General features: G+C 43.7%; 1 protein-coding gene and 1 long non-coding RNA gene across 2 annotated transcripts in view; one reads left to right on the forward strand and one right to left on the reverse strand.

The window, feature by feature from the left end:
• LOC122823653 (cyclic nucleotide-gated cation channel beta-3-like) overlaps window positions 1–25,525 on the reverse strand; it is a 56,332-nt gene that overhangs the window by 19,958 nt on the left and 10,849 nt on the right. Inside the window, exons 2-19 of the mRNA XM_044103508.1 lie at window positions 10,645–10,771; window positions 10,316–10,355; window positions 10,188–10,239; window positions 9,985–10,075; window positions 9,756–9,772; window positions 9,549–9,563; window positions 9,293–9,383; window positions 8,310–8,334; window positions 8,180–8,234; window positions 7,722–7,822; window positions 7,589–7,637; window positions 6,688–6,717; window positions 4,656–4,716; window positions 4,550–4,577; window positions 2,725–2,804; window positions 1,965–2,041; window positions 1,626–1,757; window positions 1,507–1,548 (exon numbers count right to left, since the gene is read on the reverse strand). Coding sequence (XP_043959443.1) covers window positions 1,507–1,548; window positions 1,626–1,757; window positions 1,965–2,041; window positions 2,725–2,804; window positions 4,550–4,577; window positions 4,656–4,716; window positions 6,688–6,717; window positions 7,589–7,637; window positions 7,722–7,822; window positions 8,180–8,234; window positions 8,310–8,334; window positions 9,293–9,383; window positions 9,549–9,563; window positions 9,756–9,772; window positions 9,985–10,075; window positions 10,188–10,239; window positions 10,316–10,355; window positions 10,645–10,771 — 1,113 coding nt within the window. The remainder of the gene's footprint in view (window positions 1–1,506; window positions 1,549–1,625; window positions 1,758–1,964; window positions 2,042–2,724; window positions 2,805–4,549; window positions 4,578–4,655; window positions 4,717–6,687; window positions 6,718–7,588; window positions 7,638–7,721; window positions 7,823–8,179; window positions 8,235–8,309; window positions 8,335–9,292; window positions 9,384–9,548; window positions 9,564–9,755; window positions 9,773–9,984; window positions 10,076–10,187; window positions 10,240–10,315; window positions 10,356–10,644; window positions 10,772–25,525) is intronic.
• LOC122823661 lies at window positions 14,768–20,693 on the forward strand. Its single transcript, XR_006369375.1, has 3 exons — window positions 14,768–14,794; window positions 19,131–20,011; window positions 20,143–20,693. It is a non-coding gene; the product is annotated as an uncharacterized LOC122823661 (long non-coding RNA).

Consider the following 25,525-nt stretch of genomic DNA (forward strand, 5'->3'; position numbering starts at 1 on the left):
GTCTGCTTTTATTCTCTGTGCTGTCCTCACTGTCGTCCTGCAGGTTCTGCAGCCTGAACGGGCAGAAGAGCAGAGAAACCCAACATCTGGAACGTCTGGAGTTTAAGGAACAGCTGGAGGAACCGGCTCAGCGCTCTGAAACAAACTCGGCTGAGCAGAATCATTCTGGTGGCTCCTAGCAGAGTCCAACCTAAATATAAACTAAATGTTCTGGTTGGAAAATGGTTCGGGTTTCTGTTAGTTCACGGTCATGACCTCCAATCACGGCAGGTTTCATGAGCCGGTCCGATCCTTCCCTCCCTCGTTCATGTCGGAGGTTAAAGGTCCCACAGTCACCTCATCCACCCTTTGCCCATCTTGGGTCCTATTTCCACCCTTACTGATTTCAACGGAGTGTGGCGAAGTGCATTACCCACAATTCATTGCTGCATGTGACGTTTTGAGTTAAAAGGCGGATTTATGGAAATGTTCAGTTGTTTTTTCAGTCTTTATAGAAAATATCATGACAAGGCACATTAGTAAGTAAAAAGAAGAAATAAAAAGAATAATCACAAATTACCAAATTTTATTATATTAAAACTTAAAGATGGAATAGATTTCTTATGTAATATCCACTTTAGAAAATCTTTCCGAAAACTAGAATGAAGCTGCAATTTAAAAATGTTTATTGTCTCAAAATCTCAGGAATAGATATTTATTTTGAAAACTTTGTATACGATTATGAAATTAATATTTCATGTTTTTTGTGGGAGTGGAATAGAAAGCTGCTTGGTTTTATTATCATCATGATTTTTTCTAGAGCAGAAAACTGATGAATTTATTGTTACATTTTTAAACATTTTATTTCCATACGACAGACTGGTGACCTCCTGGTGACCTCCAGGTGACCTCCTGGTGACCTCCTGGTGACCCTGCCTCTCGCCCGAAACCTTCGCTGGAAACAGGCACCAGCACCTCCGACTGGGGATTTTAGCTCCATTAGTCTTTTTATTCTCATTATTTCCTGCCGTTTGTTTCTCCGTCACCTGATCTTTGTTATCAGCTCCACTTTACACCAAACTAACTTCCAGCTGCATAAAACAGATGGTTTTATGTCTCCATTAGTCACATGGACTGTTGACAGAGCGAGCCGTCTGCCACAGAATATTTTAGGTTCTGCTTTCAACAGAACAACCTAAACTGGACGTTTCAAATCATCTGTTTTGTTGTAGTTGTGCTTTTCAGCAGCAGGATGCTAAACAGTGACCAGTCGGCCATCTTGGATATGAAGTTACAACCCAGGCTGTTCTGTCCCAACCCTGACCCCTGACCCCTGGACCGGGCCTGATGGTGACGCATCGCTTCTACAGGAAACAAATCAATGGAAGGAAACCAGCAGGTCCAGTCTGATTACTGGTACAACAGACAGAACTGGGTTGGACCTGCTGAGCCTCAAACTGACCCAACCAGGATTAAAGCTCCAGAACCCGTCCAGAACCCGTCCAGAGCGGGTCAGCAGTGACTCACTCCGGTTCGTCCTCGTTCTCCTCCTCCAGGATGTTGGGCAGCCTGCAGACACACAGAGACTCGGGTCAGAACCGTGTTCTGCCTCTGGCCCGGTGACGGTTCTGTGGTGCCGGACTCACTGGTCGTTGGACTCCGGCAGCGTTTCTATGACGATCCTGGCCGAACGCTCCACCTCCAGCTGCCGGACCGCCTCTGCCGCCGCCTGCCGGGCCATCTCCTCGGCGACGCGGGCCGCCTCCAGCCGCTGCAGCCTGACAGGAGAACTGGTCAGAACCGGGACCGGGACCAGTTCATGGGGCGGTTCTGATCACATCAGGAACCCTCTGAAGATCCAACATCCTGATCTAACTCTAGCCGTTGGTTCTGATGAACCGGTTCCGGCCCGGGTTCGGTTCTGAAAAAACTTCTGAGTACGCATGGAGACGGAGTGAGGAAGATGAGGAAGAGGAGCAGCTGACCTTTCCTCCATGTGAGCGCCGTCGCCTGCTTCCTTCTTCACGCCGTCCATCGGAGTCAGCGGCTCGGCAACGTCCACCTGCAACCGGCAACCGAATTATTGATCAACTCATTCCACCTGATGAGTTGATCAGGTGGGATGAGTTGATCAGGTGGGATGAGTTGATCAGGTGGGATGAGTTGATCAGGTGGGATCTGCTCCAGACTCGCTCGCCGTCACATTTCCTGTTTTAAATGATCGCTGTGAAATTGTTGAAATGGGCAAATTTGAAAGTTTGCAAAAAGCAAAGAAGTGTCAGACTTTTCTAAAAAGATTTCAGCGGAGACAAATAAGTTGAGAGGGACTGAGGTGTCCATCGCTGGCGGCTCGGTGCCGTCCCAGAGGAGCAGCCGGACCCGGTTCCTGGTTTGTTTCCAGGCAGCCTGCCGCCGTCATCCGGTCCGATCAAATCACGTCTGGCGGTTTGGCGTAAACACCAGGCTGGATGGAAACGCCCAACTCTCGCCACATTTTGAAACTTAAGCTCAAATTTTGCTCCACGGTTGGATGGAAACGTGAATCACATCCTGAGTTTCCTTGACAAATATGGGCAAATCGTTTCTATTTCCTGCTAATGTCGGAAACTCTGAGTTGAAATTTCACTTTCTGTGACACAAATTCATTTCATAATTTGTGAACTTGTGATTAATGGAAACACGGCGGCAGTCAGTGGGACAAGAAAACCCGACCAACTGGTTCCAGTTCAGCTGCAGAAGACTCACCTCCTTCACAGTCGGCACCTCCTGCTGCGCCTCTTCCAGGTCCTCCAGCACCAAGTCACTCATCTTCTGAGTGCCGCTGACTGACAGGCAGAAAGAATCCGTCACTCTGGATCCCAGTGGATCAGCTGGATCCCAGTGGATCAGCTGGATCCCAGTGGATCAGCTGGATCCCAGTGGATCAGCTGGATCCCTCCCACCTGAGGATCTGCTGTCATCTGGATGACAACATGCAGCCAGGCTGATCCAGAACATCTGGATCACTTATTCTGGAAGCGTTAAAATCGTCCAGATGATCTGATTGGTCAGGAGGTGTTGGACCGGGTCGCCACCAGATCCTCTGATCTGAGCTGATCCCTTCTGATCTTCAGATCTATGATCTGGGCTACATGGAGGATCTGAGCTCTCAGGTGTTTCTGAACTGAACTCGTTCAGAAGAACACAGGGTGTACTTACTTTTTCTCATGGCTGTGAAAAATGTTTGCTTCAGCTGATCTTCAAGGAAGATTCATGTGATCAGAACTGATTTTCTGGGTTTATGGCCTGGAGGAGTTTCCCATCTGACTGAAGAGGTTTGGCTCAACTGATTGATCGATTGATTAAACTGATCGATTGGTTTGATAATGATTTATCTGAAAAATTGACCCAGTCTCTGTTTTCCAGGTAAAATGTAGATCAGGGGAGTCAGACTCCAGTCCTCCAGTTTCTGTCCTGCAGGTTTTAGATGAACGTCAGATACAAAACCTCCTGGTGCGGGTCGGTTCTCCAGAACCTCATTGTTCTGTTCAGGTGGAGAATCAGAGGCTCATCTACACGATGCAGGGCAGCGAACCTCCAGGCCTGGAGTTTGACACTCCTGATGTAGATGTTTCTAAAATGTCTGACGTTACAGATTGATTGATTTGCTGATTGATCGGTTGGTTTATTGGTGGGTTAACGGACTGACCGATCTCCGTGTTGGACCAAAAACACCCGAAGCATTCTAGTTTTTTCCAGATCAAATCTTTATTTTCCTGCATTGCTTGCGGTAAATTTGCTGCTGGACATCCAGAGCTCCCAGCATGAAGCAGCCCCAAACTGGACTGAAACCAGTTCCCCTGGCGACTCCCTGCTGCCAGTCCTAAGCGATCCTCCTGAGGAACATTGGGCTGAACCTCCTGTAAAGTCACACGGTTCTGGTTCTGAACACAGAGTCCTTCTCTTCAGGCAGGTGAAGCTAAAGCTTGTTAAGCTCGTTAAGCTCGTTAAGCTCGTTAAGCTCCAAAGCAGCGAAAGCTTCCTGTGAGCTACAGGACTGAGGGCGTCAGTCCGCTGGCCGTGTGCTGCTGTCAGTGAAAGCGACTCTGTCCTGCTGCTGCTCCTTTTATTTTAGGGGCTCAGGCGACTTCCCCCCTGAAACAGAAGGAGAAGAGCAGCGCCGTTAGAGTCCGCCTCATCTCTGACAGAAGGACACCAACCAGTTCTAACAGCCTCAGGCTGACAGACACCTGTTCAGGTGTTCAAATCAGTCCATGTGCAGGTGAGCTCCTGCATCAGCACGGAGCGTCACAACCTGACTGTTTCCCTGGAAACACAGGAGTAAATCTGATGATGGCAGGAGGTTCAGATCGCTGCAATCCAGGATGGATCTCATTTAAACCAGAGAAACAAAGTCCAACAGAAAGCAGGTCTGACACAGAGCCTAACTCTGTGCTTCTCTGCCTGCAGGCAGAACTCAGGGTTTACTTAACCCGTTTCAGTCGGTGGTTTCAAGAAACCGGACCCATGATCAGAACTAAAGGTCCAAACAGTGGGCAGTGGGGATCAGGGAGGTAAAGGATATACTTACTGTTCTGCATGTCATCACTTCCTGTTTCCTGCATGAAGGACACAATTAAAGCCTCAGTGAAGGTCAGCTGAAGGTACGCTGAGTTTTAAAGAGACGGCGCGCTCACCGGCCTGGGGACGGGCTGCGGCAGCATGCGGCCGATCCCACTGACGATCCAACCCACCATGCTGCAAGGCAACAGGTCAAAGGTCAGCAGGAGGAGGGGACACGGCTCGGTGCACAGGCCCAAGTCTGAGGTCTGGCTAAGACAGCACCATCCAACCATCCAACCAACCATCCAACCATCCAACCAACCATCCAGCCAACCATCCAACCATCCAACCAACCATCCAACCAGCCATCCAGCCAACCAACCAACCATCCAACCAACCATCCAGCCAACCAACCAACCATCCAACCAGCCATCCAACCAACCATCCAACCAGCCATCCAGCCAACCAACCAACCATCCAACCAGCCATCCAACCAACCATCCATCCAGCCATCCAGCCAACCAACCAACCATCCATCCATCCAACCAGCCATCCATCCATCCAACCAGCCATCCAACCAACCATCCAACCAGCCATCCAGCCAACCAACCAGCCATCCATACATCCAACCAGCCATCCATCCAACCAACTAGCCATCTAACCAACCATCCATCCATCCATCCATCCAACCAACCATCCAACCAGCCATCCAGCCAACCAACCAGCCATCCATCCATCCATCCAACCAGCCATCCATCCAACCAACCAGCCATCTAACCAACCAGCCATCTAACCAACCAGCCATCCAACCAGCCAACCAGCCATCCAGCCAACCAGCCATCCAGCCAACCATCCATCCATCCAACCAGCCATCCATCCAACCATCCAACCAGCCATCCAACCAACCATCCATCCATCCATCCATCCAACCAACCATCCATCCAACCATCCAACCAGCCATCCAACCAGGAATCCATCCAACCATCCATCCATCCAACCAACCAGCCATCCATCCATCCAACCATCCATCCATCCAGCCAACAACCAGCCATCCATCCATCCAACCATCCATCCATCCAGCCAACAACCATCCATCCATCCATCCAACCAGCCATCCATCCAACCATCCAACCAGCCATCCATCCATCCAACCAGCCAACCATCCAACCATCCATCCATCCAACCAACCAGCCATCCATCCATCCAACCATCCATCCATCCAGCCCAACCAGCCATCCATCCAACCATCCAACCAGCCATCCATCCATCCAACCAGCCAACCATCCATCCATCCATCCATCCAACCAGCCAGCCATCCATCCAGCCATCCAGCCAACAACCAGCCATCCAACCAACCATCCAACCAGCCATCCAGCCATCCATCCAGCCATCCACCAGCCATCCAACCAACCAACCAGCCATCCATCCATCCAACCAGCCAGCCATCCATCCAGCCATCCAGCCAACCATCCAGCCATCCAACCAGCCATCCATCCATCCAACCAGCCATCCATCCAACCAGCCATCCATCCAACCATCCAACCAACCAGCCATCCAACCAACCATCCATCCAACCAACCGTCCATCCATCCAACCAACCGTCCATCCAACCAACCGTCCATCCATCCAACCGTCCATCCAACCAACCGTCCATCCATCCAACCAACCGTCCATCCATTCAACCAACCGTCCATCCATCCAACCAACCGTCCATCCAACCAACCATCCATCCATCCATCCAACCAACCATTCATCCAACCAACCAGCTATCCATCCAACCAGCCAACGAGCCATCCAGCCAACCATCCAACCAACCAGCCATCCAACCAACCATCCATCCAACCAACCAGCCAACCATCCAACCAACCGTCCATCCAACCAACCAACCATACATCCAACCAACCAACCAGCCATCCATCCATCCAACCAACCATCCAACGAGCCATCCAGCCATCCAACCAGCCATCCATCCATCCATCCAACCATCCAACCAACCATCCATCCAGCCAACCAACCATCCAACCAGCCATCCATCCAACCATCCATCCAACCAACCATCCATCCAACCAACCAGCCATCCATCCAACCAATCAACCAGCCATCCAACCAACTTCTCCCCAAAGATCTTCAGGTTTAAACAACAAATCTGAAAATATTTCCACTCACTTTGGCTGCTGCTCTGCTTCCTTTGCAGGTCTGAAGAAATGAAAGAGAAGCAGAAAGTTTGAAATGAAATAATTCCCTGTTACTTTATGTTTCGCTACAGACATAAAATAACGTGGAAACGTCTACCAGCATTCTGCTTGTTGTTATCAGCAGTTCCTTCAGTTTTTAACACAAAACCATCAAATCCCCACATTTTTCATGTTCATACAAAATTAAACATTTATTGCAAATTGTCCACAAAAATAATCCATCAAAAACGTGATTCTGGGATGTGCTGTGGTGGCGCAGGGGTTAAGCACAACCCACATAAGGAGGCCTTAGTCCTCGATGCGGCCGTCGCAGGTACGATTCCCGGCCTGGCGACCTTCGCCGCATGTCTTCCCCCTTCTCTCATTACCCACCTTTACTGTCAAATAAAGGCCACTAGAGCCAATAAAACCTTTAAAAAAAAAAACAAAACGTGATGCTAACTCCCGCCTGAAGGTGGCAGCGTTTCTTACTTCTGCCACTCTGCTGCCTCAGCCTGACTTCACGTCAAGTTATCATCAGTGATCGATGTGGCAAGTAAAGAAAACTGAGTTATTTAAGAACAAAAATGTTTGTGCTTCATCTGTTATTGTTTTTAATCTATTTCTTGAAAATGTAGATTTTCAGAGGTTTAATGAGAAATAAATTTAGCAAAATAACTTGGAAATACCTCAAAAGTAGCACCAGAAAATCAGGCATTTTAATTGCAAAAAAAATTCTAATCAATTGTGAATCCTAGAATAGGAGTTATTCTGTGGAAAATACAAATCCAACATCCAGATGTAAAGCCGACTAACAGGAGGGATAACAAAACCCTGAGAGGAGAAAAGTCCTGGTAAATCTGTTTCTGATGGTTAAACCCAACACGACTCACTCTGTCACCGGAATGGGTCTGGTGGCCGGAGGAGGAACTGCAGGGGGCGCTGTGGCGTTCCAAAGGAAGCAGAAATATCTCAGTACAGCTCATCTTCCTGTTAGCATCAGCCATCATCCCGACCAGGACTAACCTTTAGACGGAGCTTCAGACTTGCTGGTTCCTTCAGCCTTTGGGAGGCTCTCCGGATGAGGAACCACCTTCACAATGCCGTGTTTGATCCAGTCCATCATGCTGGGAGAAAAACATTTACATCGTTTACATACAACCACATTTACAGGATCAGAAGGTCAGTTCTTCCAACATACAAATCCACTGCTGAGAAACACTCAGTGCATCAACCACAGAACAACAACCAGCCAGCAACAAATCAACCAACAAATCAACCAATCAATCAACCAATCAATCAACAAGCCAATAAACCGACCAACTCCACCAATTACCAGAGGAACCAAACAAATATTCAAAAATAACTAATCAATTAACCAACAAACGACTTAACCAAACATCTAATTACCAAAACCAGTTGAAAACAAAAACACAACCAATCAGCCAACCAGTTGTGATGCTAACTGTGATGCTAACTCTGACCTGGGTGGAGAGCTCTGGTCCACCGGCTCCAGCTCCTTCCCGGCACTCTGAGCTTCTGCAGGTCAAACATGGGAATGTGTTGCAACATCAGTTTCCAGCTGCAGGAATACTGCGATGTGTTGATGCTCACCTGCTGGAGCTGCTGCTTGCTGCACCTGAGCAGGAGCAAAATCAGGAGAGAAAATCACAAAACCACCAGCAGGTGAAAAGACAGAAATCTGCAGCTGCTGGTTTCCTTCCTTGAAACTTCCTGGTGATTTTAGCAGGACTTCATTTACAAAGCGCTGATAGAAATATTCTGTTTGGTTTCTTTGTCTCACATTGCTGCAGTGACAACCTGAGGAGTTGGAGTCTCAGTTCTCGGGATTCTCTGACCAGCAAAGAGTCCAACCTCCATGAAACGCATCACAGCCGAGGCTGCAGCTGGTCTGGCTGGTTGGTAACGTTATCAGCCAACAACTAACAGAATTAGGAACTTAACCTTACTTTTCCAAAGTCATCTTTTCACCATTTTATTCACTCATTTATAAAAGCCACAGGTTCAAACTAAATATTTACTCAGCAAGCTAAATGTTTGGCTTCAAGCTAAAGATTTAATTAAATTAAATCTTCACAACCGCAACAGTTAGCAAGCTGGATACGTAGCAAAGCTAAATAAGCCAAATACTTAGATGCTAACTAAATATTTTATTATATAAATTTTGGCTTGTAAAGTCGATATGCAGGCTCAAACCTAATATTTAGTTTACAGACAAATACTTATTGAACAAAAGTTTGTAATTTATATAAACCAAATATTCAGTTTACAAACTAAATACTTATAGCTCCAAATAAAGTATTTAGCTTGAGGCTAGCTAATTTAATGTTTAGTTTTAAAATGATATTTTAAATAAATGGACAATGTGCTGAAATGACTTTGAAACATTATCCTCCATTTCTCTTCTCATGGCAGGTTCAATAAAAAACCTATTGATTATTTATTGCTGTTAATAAACCGTAGTGTGCAACATAAACAGCTTCCCAAACTGTCACCATGTTTCATGTAATGTCCGGTTCACGGTTTTCAGCCCTAAACACGTAATCCATTACGTCATCGGTGAAACCTGGACGCACCTGCTCGGCCGCCGGAGACTCTCTGCTCCTCAGTTCAGGCTGAGGAACAACTTTCTCCAAACCCTGAGAGATCCAGGCCATCATCCCTTTCCTGTGGAGGAAACGCGGGTCAGACTGGACACCAGGGGGCGCCAACGATCCAGCTAGATCACTATCTGGCATCCTGGCTGCTGACGGCTTTATGAAGCAGCTCACTATCTGGCATCATGGCAGCTACTGACTGTTAAAGCAGCTCAGTATTTGGCAGGTTACTCACTCATCGTCAGGCTTGCTGAGAGACAGAACAGGAAACATCATCACGTCGGCTTTAATTCACTTCCTGTCTCTAACTGATTCAGAACATGTGGAGCCCAGACTGAGCCAAACTCCCTCTGCTTTATTCTGGTTCTGTGACCCAAAACCCAACACAGTAATGTTCAGATTTACGGATCTCTGACCCAGATTCACGATGGGGTGTGTTTACCTGGCTGCTGCTTCCTCCTGAGGCCGGACAAGAGAGAGAGGAAACAGAAACATCAGGGGACGTTCTGGATCAAAACCTCGCCGTTCTTCACAAATTACAGAACCTGATCCAGTCAGCATTTCCTCCAGAATCTGAGTTTTATTCATAAACTGATCCCGGTTCAGTACAACCTGAACCTGGGTCAGTGTTTTCTGCAGAACCGGAAACAGGTCCAACGTCTGGTCCTCACCTTGGGGGTGGAGTTGGCCCGGTTCTGGTTGGCCAACGGCGCCGGCAGAGGGAGAGCACTGCTGATCCAGGTCAGCATGCCTGGACCCGGACTGAAGATGGGAAACACCAGAATCAGAACTAAGACAATAAACCACTTCATGTCTGCAGTTATTCTTCCCCAGATGGGTCCCTCTGAGGGGAAGCGGACCCGTCCGGACTCACCCGTTCCCTGCAGACGCCTCAACTTCCTGATTCAGTTTGTCAGCTTTTGCAGCTGTTGATCAAACAGAAAAAAGTTTAGTGGAAAGAAGAAAACTGAGTCAGTTTCAATGATGCTCCAGGAATCTTACCGTCCTTCTTGCTCTCATCTTCAAACGTCACCTTCTTCTCCTGTTCAAAACAAAAAACAAAACAAGTTTTAAAAGGGAAGCCATGTTCCTCCTCCTGCTCAACGTCTGAGTTCAAAACCTCTGGAAAACCTGCGAGTCTCCGGGCTGGAAGAGACAACGAGTCTGGAAAACCACAAACTACTGATCCCTGGTCTTTAGTAAAATGCTTCAAACATTCTGGACATACAGTTTAATGATTATCATCACGAAATGCTTCATAAATGTGAATCAAAACTTGAAAGATTCCAGAGTATGGAGAGAAACATGTAATCAATGGGGGCGTGGCTTACTGGTGCAGGGGGCGGGGCCACATCAGGGGGCGGGGCCGCTTCTGGTTTTTCTTCCTTGGCATCTTCAGTGTTTTTGGATGGAAGTTCAGGCGGCTGGGGGACGACTTTAACCACCCAGCTCAACATCCTGGAAGAGACAAACAGCCGTCACCCGACTGATACGAGTCGATAGCTGGTCGTTAGAAGATCTGGTGACTTGTTCATCGACAAGCCACAGGCGAAAGTCTCGGGGTGAAACCCAGGAAGCGACAGTGATTGTTTATGTTGCTCCGCTAACGCCCATGGCCACATCTGAATGATTAGCTGGAAATTTCACATGCATAAATTTGTCCGGTCACTTTGGTGTTGCCTGAACAGGCAAGACTCAGAGGGAGCAACGTTGTCTCCTGTGTGGAGCTGTCAACTCTGGACCAGATGTAACATTGGCCCGTATGGGTCTCAAACTGAGGCTGTTCAAAGACCTGGTGTCCGGTATGGGTCACAGTCTCTGGACTAAAGGTAACGTCGACCCGTATGGCTCTCTAAATGTTGGTTCTGGTGGAGCGGGAGTCTTGACCTCTAGCTCTGGTTTTCATGGGACCCGATGTCCTATATGGGTCTCAGTCTCTGGTCCTCAGGAGTCTTTGTCGTGCACGTTTTAGACATTCCCCTGAAAGAAAAGTTGGTTCTGTTGTTGGTTCTGATGGGGAACGTGGTGCGAGTCCCATTGGGATCTAGTTCAGGCAGTAACTTGGCTGGAAGTGAGTCCAGGTCTGGAAACAGATGGAAACTGCCTGATCTCCTCCAGGCTTCCCTGTTCTGTTCTTAATGGTGTTTGGATCTCATTCGGCTGAGTGTCAGACCCAATCAGAACTGACTTTATCGACCCTAATCCTCCCCAGGAGGCCACTGGACACCAATACAAACATTTAAACTGGTGCCCAGTTTGTCACTTTCACTACACAGTGTGTTATCCGTTTAGCTGGCCGTGAAGTTGGCTGCTTTGTCTCTCGACGAGTCTTTCTGTTCGTTGGGTCATTGTGGGTTGACATACAACCTGTGACTTGGTCTGGTTCTGAACTGGTCCAGAACTGAACAGGACAGTCAGTGAGCCAAGTTAGCCAGAGAGAAGCGGTCAGTTACTGTTTACCCGCTCGGCCGGTAGGTTGGTCAACAAACAGCCCATTAATCCGCTCCAAGTGAGTTCTGTAAGAGGCTTGTGACTCGGTCCATGGTTCAAAATGAAACAGCCAGGAGGTGAAAGGTTGAAGAAAGGACGTTTCCAGCAGTGGTTCCCACCCTGATCAACCCATCCTATTGATCACCCATTCATTTAGTCCAGGTGTGTGGCAGCCAGGAGACACATAAGACATGCAGGACAGTTGGTTCTGAGGACCAGGGCTGGCAACCACTGCTTCAGAGGAGAAGGTCTGGTCTTCAGGAGTAGATCAGAGGGTTGCAGAGTCTAGAGAAGGATGTTTGGCCTTTAGGGGTCTAGAGGAGTAGGTCTGATGGTTGGGATGGACTTTGGGGTGAGTAGGAGTAGGTCTGGCAGTTGGGTGAGGTCTAGAGGAGGAGTAAGTTTAGTGGTTGGTGTTTGGAGTGCAGGTCAGATCTTTCGGGTATCTTGTCTTACCTGAACAGTTCAGTTGGGTCCCAGCAGCATCCCACAGAGCCGCGGTGAGGAAAGACTTTCAGGAATGTGAGCGCAGTGGGAGGATTACAGAGCTAACAGGATTACAGAGCAGCTGAAGGGCAGAACCGGACAGAGCAGGGGCTCAGATTACACCTTAAGAGGCCAGGAACAGAACACAACGCCCAGAGCTGGAGCCACGTCCAGAGAACAACAGAGTTCAGTTAAAATGTCAAATCTTTTTGCTCACTGACATTAAAGGTATCCAAAAACTTTAAAGACCTTAAATTCACAAAAATTTCTGACCCAGTTTCTAAAGTCTGAGTGAATCTGGAGAGATAGGAGATTTTTTCACTAATGCGTCACTGTTCTTCTGGGCTGAAGCTGGAAAACTGCCATCATCTCATCAGTGTAATGAATAAACAGAGTTTAGATTCAGACGAAGCAATGAAGGTCTGGACCTGCTGGTTCTCCGGCCAGAACCTGGCCTCGGTTCTCAGAAACAAGGTTGGACTCTTGTAGTTTGTTCATGTTAAGGATGAATCTTCTTCAGACTCCAGGTGGAGTACCACAGGGCTGTGTGCTCAGACCAGTTCTCTAATCTGCTTCCAATTAGTAAAATGACCAGGCAGGATGGGATAAACGTTCAGTGTTATGCTGATGATATTCAGCTGCATCTTTCCATAAACCTGATGAATCTCATCCACCAGGTGAATCTGGATGACTCCAAACATTCTGCTTTTAAATTCTGATTAAGTTGTTGTTTTTGGACCAGGAGCCATGAGGCTCCGCCCCCCGTGATTTACGCCTATGTATGAGGAAACAGAGCAGCTGCTGCTCGGCCGTCGCCTCCATGAAAACATCTTAATGTAAATTAGTAGAAAAACCTGGAGGTCTGTCGCCAGGTGAAGCAGTAACCATGGCAACGGCCTTGTTTGTAGCAGAATAGTATTTATAATAGTTATTATATATTTTATTTAAAAGGTGCTTTCACTTCACAAAACATCAAAAATGAAGATAAATCTCCAAATAAACCATAAAGATCTTCCAGAGCAGCAGAGAGTTCAGCTGGGATTTAAATCTTCATCCTGAACCCAGGAATCAGGAGCACAAGTTACATTTACAGAGTCCAGATGATTTCACAGAGCGGGCGGCCGCAGCTGGACCGGTACCGGTAGCGGTACCGGTCCAGCTGTAAGTTCTGCTCAGAGCTCCAGGATGATCAGTCTGGATGAATCTAAACGCTGATAAACCAGCAGATCAATCTGATCAATCTGATCTCTGATCAATGGCTCCATGTTCTCCTCAGGTAGCGGCTCACCTGGATGCAGCTACTGATGGACCTGTGATTGTCTCCACACCTGATCAATAATCAAACTGTCTGATCAGCCCTGGTTTCTCTTTAGGGACAATAAATAGATTCATTCAGACCAGGAGTTTCATCTTTATGAGACTCAAACTGAGCAACATGATTGTTGGACTGAGGTTTTCACATCTTATTTCTATTTTCTGTATTTTCTGTTGGCTTATTGTCTGAGGATAAACGGGTTCAGTTTCATCGTTTAAACACTGAAATATTAAAATCATGAAAAAACATCTTTGATGCTTCCTGGTCTAAATGACTGAATGTCGTCAGATTTCAGTGGATTCAGGTTTGGAGTTTATTGTCTCAGAAAAAGTTTCTGTTTCTGCTGAACATTTTCACGGCAGGTCAAAGGTTTACGTGTATTTACATTTTCACGCCTCGTTCTTTTTTCTACATGCCGACTTGTGTGTTTGCTGCTTTACACACGAGGCTCTGAACTGGTGAAAAAGATCCTGCTCAGTCAATCACTGATCTGTCGGCATTAAATTATCATCCAGTTACTACAGATTTTTCTACTGGTAGAAAGGAAAGTGATAACTCAAGATTGAAGAATGTGTATAATGGAAAAGGTAACAGCAAACCTTCGTGTAAAAATGGACACTGTTCTGAGTGTTTGGACCCCAGCTATTTCCCACTTTGGACGGCCACACGGATAGAGATGCTATGGGTTATAAAAAGCTGTTAGTCCGTTTGTACGTCTCTCTTTTAATGGAAGACCCTGGATATGTTCACCTCCCTTTACTGTGAGCCCATCAGGACTTTTATAAGAAATGTCAGTTGCTGAAATGGATTTAAATGTTTGCTGAGACCCTTTTCTGTTGTACTATGTAAGTGCATGTATAAATAGAAATATGTATTGTTGAGACGCTTATCCAGGGTTGCACGTGTACTCATGCACATACAGCTGTATTTCACACATAGTATGTTTCATTTATGCACAGAGAGCTTTTGGAGGAATGGAACTTGACCTTGCATGTTTCACTTTCAAACAAAAGGCTTTCAGTAGAAGTGAAACTTAAGCTGACACCATGATATCATAACATTCCTTAGCTGACGTAGTTCATCAGACGACCAATAAGGCGTGTCTTAGATATAAAGAATGGATCGTCCGTTTTTGATCAGATGCTGTTTAATCCCGGTGTGTTCACGTCACAACAAATTAGCCTGTGAGGGTAAGCGTCTCTTTCTTTTTAGCGCTAAAAAGAATAAAATAAGTAAAGTCTGATTATTTGTGTTTGACTGATTTTCTGCACGTGTGATCACATGCTTCCGATTCATCGATAATATATTTAGATCAACAACTTGGTAGCAGAGGATGGTTACATGTTGACACACGTGCAGAGTTGTGCAGATTTGGCCAGCCGTTTGGGCTGCTGCGGCCTGGCTGGACAGTGTAACAGCGTTGGGCCCAAAAAATCTAGTAAGGAAACTTTTTCCTTGAACGCATTTGCACTGTCTGTTGTGGGGCTGCCTAAAGTTAAATATCAGACGCAGTAATTTCTGTGGGGTTAACGGAGTAAGCTGATTTGTCGGTGTGTGTGTGTGCGTTCGTACTGGCGTTTGTTGTGCTTCCGTTTGTTAGTCAAAGTCTCTCATATTCATAGGAAGTTAATTAAAAACAAAATCAAATAAAAATATAAAAATAATAAAATATAACAAAAAAAGTTTGGCGACTGGCTGTTCGCGAGAAGTGGCGATCTCACCTTTTCGTCGGACGCGGCGGAAGGTAAACGCTGGGTTTTGTCGGTTTTAGCCCTGAGATTTAGCGAATCTCTAAAAAGAACGCGTAGCCAGTCTGTGCCCGTTAGAGAAACACAAAAAGTGGTGATAACTGGCCATCATAGGAAAAGAAAAGAATAAGAGAATAAAGGTTTAGAGTTCATCGCGATCTGTTCCTGGGACGAAATATAAATGAAAAGAGAATAAGAGAATAAATAAAAAGAGAATAAGAGTTCTTTTGTGTGGAAAGAACCTACAAGAGTTAGAATAAAAGAGAACGTCCAGGACTAAAATAGGAGCTGAAAAGCGGGGATCCTTTTATGTGTACTTCTCTGTTTGTTTGTTAGCTCCGCCGCCGAGCGGAGTGCGTGTGTGTCAGCTGTGTGTGTGAGAGCTGCAGACGTTTTGCTCTCATGTGTTGCTTCTCTGTTTTCTTCTATGTTTTGAAACCATGGTTGGCGTTTGTGAACTTTAATTTGGGGAAAAAGGTTTTAATTTTATCAGTTGTGTGTCGTCCCGCCGCCGTGCGGACAGTAAAAGGGGTTTGACTTTGTCTGTGGTGTTGTCTCGTCGCCGTACGAGCAGGTGCCGCCGTGCCCACTAAACAAAACATAAGGTGATTTCTGAATTTGCAAAATGGAGAGTGACTCCAGGGATGAGGGTTACGACTCAAAGTGGGGCACAGGCCCTTGGGTGACTCTCGGGGAACAAATAGACGGACTAATGACTTATGTGGCGGAGCAAGATGAATTCAAAAATAAAAGGGGAAAAACAAAAATAAAAACAGAGACACAGAGGCTCTCCGCCGTGTGTGTGAGTAATTAAAAAAAAAAAAAGGGCAGGGAGGAGAGAAGAGGTGATTCTGGCTCCAGGCATGGCAGACGAGGTCGACAGGGAGAAATTTGATTTAAAATGGGGTATAGGGCCTTTGTTTATGGTTGGTGAGCAAATAGAGGGAATAACTAGCATAACTAGAAGAAAATCTACAATCACTAAAATTTCAGCAAAAGATCTAACAAAATTTATGCTACTAAATTTCACCAACTTAAAATTATCAGAGTCTAAGCTAATAATGATTTGTAAAACTTTCTCTCCTTTATTAAAAAAGAAAAGAAGAAATATTCTGGTAATACATGCTAGTTTAAAATTAAATTGAACAGTTTTAAGGGCTGAAAATACTTGATACTGAAGTGTTTATATACCATAAAGTATTTGTTGCATTTAAATTGAACAGTTAATTTAGAATTTAATTCTATAAATGAATTTACATTTTATTAAAATGGTTGAAGTGCTGTAGCAGCAGGTAGTTCAGTTACTGCTGGATTCTAATATATGTCTGAGATAGTTCAAAATAAATACATGTGCATGTTACTAAAAACAGAAACCTGACAACTAAAAGATAAATATTAACATATTAAAAATGTTAACTAATATTGGAAATTTTATGAAGCTTCAATAAAATTGATAATTTGAGCACAGAAAAACAAGAAAAGCAGACTGAAAATTTGTGACTAACTGAAAATCAGATAAATATTTATGTTTCTGTTTGTGCTGCTTTGGTTGATGAAAATTAGTGTGATTATGAGAACAAACAAACTGTACTCAAGCACTGAGTAACTGATGAAGTTATTAATTATTTAATAAATAATAATTATAAAAAGATGTCTACTGCTATAAAATAAAAGATTAAAGGAAACTTTGATTTAAATAACTGGTTACTTCAAACTGATGATTGTGAATATGAATAACATTTTCTAGACTAAAGTTTAAACTAGGTTTGACTGATTGATTGATGATTATTAAATTCATAAAGACATATTGAATTAGAGGATTTTAGATTTGGTTTAATTTTAGGACGGTAATTTTTGTTTAAAAAGTGTAAAAACCCAAGAAAAAAACAATGTTCTGCAGAGGAGCGAACTTTGGGTTGTGTCATCTGTCAGGAATCAGACAGAAGTGTTCCACCTTGATGAATTTGACAACATCTACATGTAAGATTTCTGATTAATTGCCTCTTTGCTAACAAGTCTCCTACAAACAATGTCACTACCAGGTAAAACTAATAATTTTTAAGCGTGCCGTGCAAACCACAGGACAGGATGAAGCTCTATAAGGGAAATAGGTCAGCTGATCAAATGTTAAAATAACAAAAGCAGCAACAGGATAACATAAAACTGGAATCCTCTTAAATTAAGATAAAAAAGAGCAAACAATAGATAAAATTGTTCTAGCTGACATGCAGGCAAATGCTCCAATAGCAAGATCACAAATGAGAATAATTAAAAAAAGGCAACACTGAATGATAATAAAATTTTTCAATTAAAAACAAAAACAGAAAGAGGCAGGAGTTTTCACTAAAAGAGGCTGAAGACAAAACAGGCAGACTGCAGAGACAGAACTCAGGCAAAATGAAAACTATTGGGTTCCTGACAGGGACAATAACATAAAATATTTTTTTTTAAAAAAGGGTCATTGCCACCAGCTCTGAACACACTAGCATAAAAAGACAGACTGAACTAAAAACAGACTCCACTTCCTCCACCATATACTAGAGACGAAACTCGACCTTCTACGGAAGGGATGTGGAACTCATTTTCGTTTGGGGCCAAATCAAGAACATGAATGCTCTTAAAGGGCCAGTTGTACCAGAATGTATTGATAAAAGCCATTCACAAACTGTTAAAATAATTAAGCATTTCTTAAATATCATTGAATTTCCGTAATTTTTTGCAATAGAAAGTGTTTTTGGTAGTAATTTGGAAATATTTGCACTTATTTATGACGGTAAATTTGACTTTTATTACTCACTGTACAGGTCATATAATGTGACATCAATTAGGTTTGAGGCAGCTGTTTAGTTCAAGTAAGGAAGTTTCACTTTCACTTTTTTCACTTTTTTATTAAAAACTGCAAAAACTCCCAATTATTTGCTCAGAAAAGTGCAGGGATTTGTTGATTTTGGTGAATTTCCCTGATAATTCTAAAAGAAACTGGAGCGACTGCTTGATATAATTTGGCAGTAAATGGATAGAACTGCATTAATTTGATTGATAGCATAATATTTAAGCACACTTAGTGTTTAGTTTAGAATCTGGAGGGCCTCACAAACCCACAGCGGCCCGGATTTGGCCCACGGGCCTTCAGTTTGACACGTGCTCCAAGGGGATATATCCCGTAATAATTAAATATCACAGAAGGAACTTTGACAGTCAAGGGGGAACTGCTACCCCACAAAACTTCAGGAGTCCACACTGGGAATAGAACCCCGACTTGGACTGTATGAGATCAAACCCCATCCTCCCCAAATCCCATGTTTGGTCCCAGCTAAATGACATTATATCTAGAAACCTGGCTCAGAAAAACTACAGTTAATCTTAAAGGTCCATACTCAAACTTAATTGAAATGCTTAAAGAAGCAGTTTTAAAAGGCGTCCCGGGATATGTTATGCAGTCTATAAAACACACTCAAGATCTTGCAGGGTGTGAACATGTGAGATGGAAATGACACCTGCTTCATCACCTCTTAAAGGCGCAGGACGAATAAAATAATAATTAAAAAAACAGTCTTAAGGGCTTAGACACTCAGACGCTGAAACTCCAATTGCAGGAAGCAAAACAAAATTACATTAATTAAATAAACAGTAAACAAGAACATGTGATGGTTGCAGCAGCATCTTCTCAAAATAAATCTACACAGGGTAAAATTCCAAATTACTGGCAAAACTCTAATCATACTGGGGGGGGAACTGGTTCCTCCTCCTGCTTTTTCTTTTTCATATCCTCAAACAGATACAGAGCGTTTCCTCGTGGACGGGGATGGCGTTTGGCTGGACGTGGATGGGGGCCATGGGGCAAGGTCACGGAGCACGAGGCCAAGGACCAAAGGAACTTGACGTGCTACCAGTGCAGACATTTTGGACACTGGGCCAAACACTGTGTGAACATACCAAAGACTGTCAGGTTTGATCCCCAATAATCCTTATGTGATTCCTGGACATTGCTTTCAGGGGAATACTGAGGCCACACAGAACATCTACTGACACACTGCTGAGGACCCCAGAGACAATGTGGGTACAGCAGACCCCATGTTGTCTGCAACAGTGGAAGGAAAACACACAGACTTCCTGGTTGACACCGGAGCCACACATTCCACTCTGAACTCTGCTTCTCCTTTTCTCTGACATCAAGAACTGTGTCTTTAACAGGGTTCTCAGGGACTGAACAGTCTGCTATTCACGATGCCTCTGACCTTCACCTTGGGTAATCAGAATATGAAACATTCTTTTGTAAGTTTTCCTACGACTCCCATGAATTTACTTGAGCGACACTTGCTGATAAAGATGGCAGCTACAATCATGTGCTCGGCTGATGGACTAATTGTTGCATTTCCTGATGGCACCTCCCTTCTTTGTGGAAATTTCCAAACAGAAGGACAGTATCTGATCCAGCCAGTGGTGTCTGAGTTTGCTGACATCTATTGAGAACTTTTAACAAATTTACCCTACAGCAGCCTAATGTCAACGTTCTTGGCCTGGAAGCCCTGGCTCCTGTGTCTGCGCTTCTGTGTCCCTCCTCCGGGTCCACCACACGTGACCCTGTTCTGTGACAGAGACGTCTCTGAATGGTACCAGGAACCTTTCCTTTCCACTTTGAAGGAAACAACCTGGCAGGTAAAAGTCTCGGACATTTATGTAGCCCCTGTTGGTGTAGCTGCTGTTGTCTCTTTCGCAAAAAAAAAAAAAAAAAAAACCAATCAGAATGGTATTAAATGTCTCACATTTCTCTCTGTTTGCACCCTGAGCACCAAGTGAAAAAATTGGGCGTGATGATGAAACGTTCCCTGGCAGCCACAGATTCGATTGCCACAGCAGCACTAGGTTTGTTTTCCTCCCGTACTCTTTACACATGTAATATCTGTTATTCAGGGTCTGATCACATAATAAATTTTGAAGTAAAATGTAATGCAATTTTCCATAAATTAGTGACTATTAGTGACTATTCCCTCATAATAGAATTGATTTTAGTTTAATCAGGTTTTGCAAGATATTTTGCAGGACTGCCCACTAGACTTTTTGTTTGCTGCACCAACAACGGAGACCTGCGTTAAAGCCACCTCTCTGGTTTTGCAGCGCCTGTGTCAAACAGCTTTTAAGGTCAGTAATAACAAATTGCAGATTGCTCGAAAACAGGCTATGTTTCTGGGTAGAATAATTTCAGCAGGAACGACTGGCATGTCCCCATGGAACAAGCTTTTGTCTCTCTCAAACAACACATGGCTTCGGCTGCAGAGCTGTCCATCCCTGAATACACTTTACAGTTCTTTGGGGATATTTCTGTAACAAAACTGACTGTTTTGTTTCAGAAAAAGGGGGAGGAAAAGGGCATCACCTTTGTACACAACAGGCAGCTGGGATACCTGATACAAAAACTGCACACATAGTCATGGGACATTCACTGAGTTTCACCATGACAGCATTGAGACAACAAACACTTTCCAAAGTCCTGAAAGCTCCAAACATTTCATTCACACACCAAGACATAAATATGGCAGACTGTTTTTCAGAAGGAGAACCACACGTGTGTGCAGACCTGGTGGCAAAGACAGACAAGGTAACACCAGAACTTCAGCATCTCCTCTGCTGGGACCAGAGGTGAGACAGTTCTTTACAGATGGTTGTTGTTTCAGAAGCAACACACAAGGGTTAAGAGCCTGGAAGAGGTGGTGAGATGCCAAAAGGGGGCGCCACCTGAAGAGAAAAACGTGAAACAAATGGGTGCTGGAGGGGCCCAGATGGCAGGTTAATTCTGCCTCCTGGGAAAATACAAGAGCTGCTCCAAGAAGCTCACAGGGTTGGATATGTTGGGACGAAGCAGATGATGCACAATCTTAAAGAGTGGTGGCACCCCCAAATGATCCACACGGTGAAACATTTTGTTAAGAATTGTTCGGTGTGCGGACAGTTCAACCCTAAGAAAACTTTGAACCCACATCAGGGACAGTTTCCTCCAGTCACATGTCCAGGGAAAGAGATGGTGTTAAATTCTACTGACATAATAAACACGTTGCAAGACAAAAAATATTTGCTGATTTGTGTTGATGCTTTCACAGGATGGCCTGAAGCCTGGCCAGCAACAGCAGAAGATAGTGAAATCATCATAAAATGTCTAATCAATCATTACCTCCCAAGGCAAAGCAGAATGAATGAATCAAAATTTAAAACAAAATTGGCTAAGGTTTGTGCACAAACAAAATTAAATTGGGTCGATACATTACACAGGAACCAACTTGTGGTTAGACTGATTAACTGCAACAGCTCAATAATATCAAATGTCTAACTGTGTGACCTGCACAGCTGGACGACCCAGAATCTATACTGAACCTGGTTCTTTGATTCCATCTGATATTTGGGGTTCTAACTGCATGTTTAATATGACTAAGTTTCAACAGCCCTCCGGATGTGACACTTTAACAGCTTTATTTCCAGTAATCAACAGCGGAGCCCGGATGGTGCCGCTATTCCAGTTAAAGATAACTATGTCTATTTCAATTTTACAACAGGTAACCGCAGTGTGGGCCGGATCCCTGAAAGTTGGTGTAACATCACATTCCCACAGCACTTAATAGGCTAGAGATGGGATATTTTATCTATGCAGGGGCAATAAACTAATTGAGAGAACATAGACTGGTGTGACAGGTGTGTGTGCTATGGTGAGACTTAGAGCCTGTGTCATCATGGTAGGTGAACAACAACCTCTGAATCACAGCATCTTTTCACAGGTCAAGTGCAGCGCAACTGTGGAGCTGCAACTTTCCAGATTTTAAATGTAAAAAGTCCAATCCTTTCTCGGTGTGCCTGGATGAAAATGAGGCATCTGGACACACGTAGAAACTGGTTGACATCAACAGATACTAGACGACACAATTTTGAATTAAGTTTGCAGAGCTCATTAAAACAAATTAATCCTGTTGACTTCTTACGATTTGGCCAGTATCATTGCATTGTGTTAAGACTGAATTTTTATCTAAAACATTGATTGCCAAGTTTAAAATGTGTTTTCATTTTGTTCACTAAACATATTTCTTTTCAGTTGGTAAGTTTGCATCCCTTTATGACCACTAACTACTTTCACATTTTGAACTTAAAGATTTCACCGCTCGAGTACTAAAAGGGATCTTAACAATACTTTATTTAGGATTTTATTTGTCAGTATTATATCTAACATTTAATCATTTATCCTATTTTCATTAAGCTTTGGCTTATTGAAGCTTGCATGTTGACTAACATTTTAGTCATTTTGCATTATTCAATTTATAGTTTACCGGCATTGTATTCACAAATTATTTTTTTTTAATTAATAGTAATATAAAACGGATTTCAAATGCCGGCTTCACTTTCTAACATTTATTTTTAAATTTACTCTTTTAACTCATTAATTTCACTTTATTCATTCAAATTGCACATTTGAATGCAAGTGTGCAATTCAAACCGGTTTGACATTGATAGGGTTTGCTAGAAGACATTGCCTTGATTAAACTTTGTAGATCGCATTACAACTCAATACTACTGAATTCTAATGAATCTTCTAGAATAATTACATTGTACTTCTACTGAATTTTTGAAAATAACATTGATTTGCATATTTCAAATGTGCTTGTCTCTTATTCTGTGCATTGCACATGGTTTTCATCTAAAAAAAGGGATCTGAAAATTTCTTTGTTTACGTTTAAAATTTTTAAGCATCATCTAACAATTATTCATTTTAAGGTTTATCTTCTTGACTTTTGGTTTAATAAATCAAAATTTTCACTAATGTTTATTCATTTCTCATTTTAAATTTATTTTTAAATAAAATCTAATGTTTTATTATTTTCTTCATTTTGCATTTCTTTTCAGGTATTAAATAACATTTTATTCATTTTACATTTCAGTTACCATTTATCCATAAATTTTTAAAATAATATTTATTTATTTTTTATTTATTTTTTGTTGAATGTTCTTTGTTAGCCTGTAAGAGGAACACTGTGGTTTCTTCCCCTTAGGGCCAGGGGGCGCTCTGTTCGATTTTTACCCCATAAGAATGAAATGAAATGACAACAACAAACATCGTAATGGGCCCGGGGAGTTTTCCGAACAGTGGGCAGTGTTTCCTCAGGATGTGTGATGCTCCCCAAGCTGTTTGATGTTCTATTTGTGGTCTCTTAGAGACCAAAAGGGGGAGTTGTTGAGACGCTTATCCAGGGTTGCACGTGTACTCATGCACATACAGCTGTATTTCACACATAGTATGTTTCATTTATGCACAGAGAGCTTTTGGAGGAATGGAACTTGACCTTGCATGTTTCACTTTCAAACAAAAGGCTTTCTGTAAAAGTGAAACTTAAGCTGACACCATGATATCATAACATTCCTTAGCTGACGTAGTTCATCAGACGACCAATAAGGCGTGTCTTAGATATAAAGAATGGATCGTCCGTTTTTGATCAGATGCTGTTTAATCCCGGTGTGTTCACGTCACAACAAATTAGCCTGTGAGGGTAAGCGTCTCTTTCTTTTTAGCGCTAAAAAGAATAAAATAAGTAAAGTCTGATTATTTGTGTTTGACTGATTTTCTGCACGTGTGATCACATGCTTCCGATTCATCGATAATATATTTAGATCAACAGTATAAATATGTATAAATAGAAATATGCATAAATATGTATAAATATGTATAAATAGAAATATGCATAAATATGTATAAATATGTATAAATAGAAATATGAATAAATATGTATAAATAGAAATATGTATAAATAGAAATATGCATATATGTTGGTTTCATAACATTCTTAAACAAAGAATGTTAAAAAAAATTATCATCCAATCAGAAAGTTAAGAACCTCTTATTTCTGACCAGGATGTCATTTAAGTCCCAGGTTCAGAAAGTTTCTGTGGTTTTCTGTAATATTGTCAACATCAGTAAAACTGACTGATCCAAGAATCTCTTCTGGTTGGAACTCGCTGGGATTGGACCAGGTTGGTTTGTTTCCTCATCCTGCCTCCTGTTTGCAGCTCTGAGCTGCAGGATGATATCAGTGTCTCCTCACTAAAGCTGTTAATGTGGCCCTGACCAGGATTAGCTGCTAACCAGGATTAGCTGCTAACCAGGATTAGCTGCTAACCAGGCTAAGCCCAGCGTCAGCAGAATGTGGGATTGGAGCCTCCTGACTGATCAGCGCCATGCAGCTGCTGAAGGGTCAGAGGTCACAGGGCGGTACGAGCTGCTGCCGCCCTCTGCTGGACGCGACTGTAAAAGCAGCATGAATAGGAAGGACCTATTCCTGCTGCTATTGTAGCATGAACGATGTGGAAGCACTCTTGAACTGAACTTCCAAACATTTTGGTATGTTTAATATGACTAAGGTCAGAGTGGCTGCTGCGCTGCGGCCGCACCGCTCAGCCAGGAGAAACACTCTCAGGGTCACCATGGAGACCCGGTCACATAATTAAACATAAAGTTCTCAGATTTATTGGAAAAGGATTATAGATTCCAAACACAAACAGGGATTTGCAGCTTTGCGTCATTAACAGAAATGTTCGTTTTTAAGGCATTGATTGGAAAAAAATGAACAAAATGTAATTGATTCTGAGGAAGAAAATCAGGATTTAGTTCATCTGTTAGGGTTAGTGTAACCCGAAGACGTTTCCTGTCTTTAACAAAGTTTTATACATTTAATCAGAAACAGGTTTGGGAGCAAAACCGTCTCTGGATAGAAGTTTCGTTCCCGCTCCGCTGCCCATCCGGCAGTACCTGCATCCAGGTGTACCTGCGACACACCTGGATGTGTTACCATGGAAACGGGCCACACCAGGTGCCACCACTGACTGACAGAGGGAATGTTTGAACATTCAAACCTCCTGAACTTTGCTCCTTCAGCCGCCGGCCTACATCAATGACATCACTTCCTGCTGTGACTCACCTGAGGCTGTGCAGCCAGGTGAGGCTGGATCACCTGACAAGCCTCCGATTAAGATCAGAGTGGCTGCTGCGCTGCGGCCGCATCGCTCAGCCAGGAGAAACACTCTCAGGGTCACCATGGAGACCCGGTCACCATGGAGACTGGGTCAGCAGCAGGTCCACCAGAGGACGGGTCCATCAGGAATCTGATGGAGACTCAGAGAACCGGTTAAACCTTCAGGTTT

This window comes from Gambusia affinis, linkage group LG02 (genome assembly GCF_019740435.1).
Source record: "Gambusia affinis linkage group LG02, SWU_Gaff_1.0, whole genome shotgun sequence".
NCBI classification, from domain to species: domain Eukaryota; kingdom Metazoa; phylum Chordata; class Actinopteri; order Cyprinodontiformes; family Poeciliidae; genus Gambusia; species Gambusia affinis.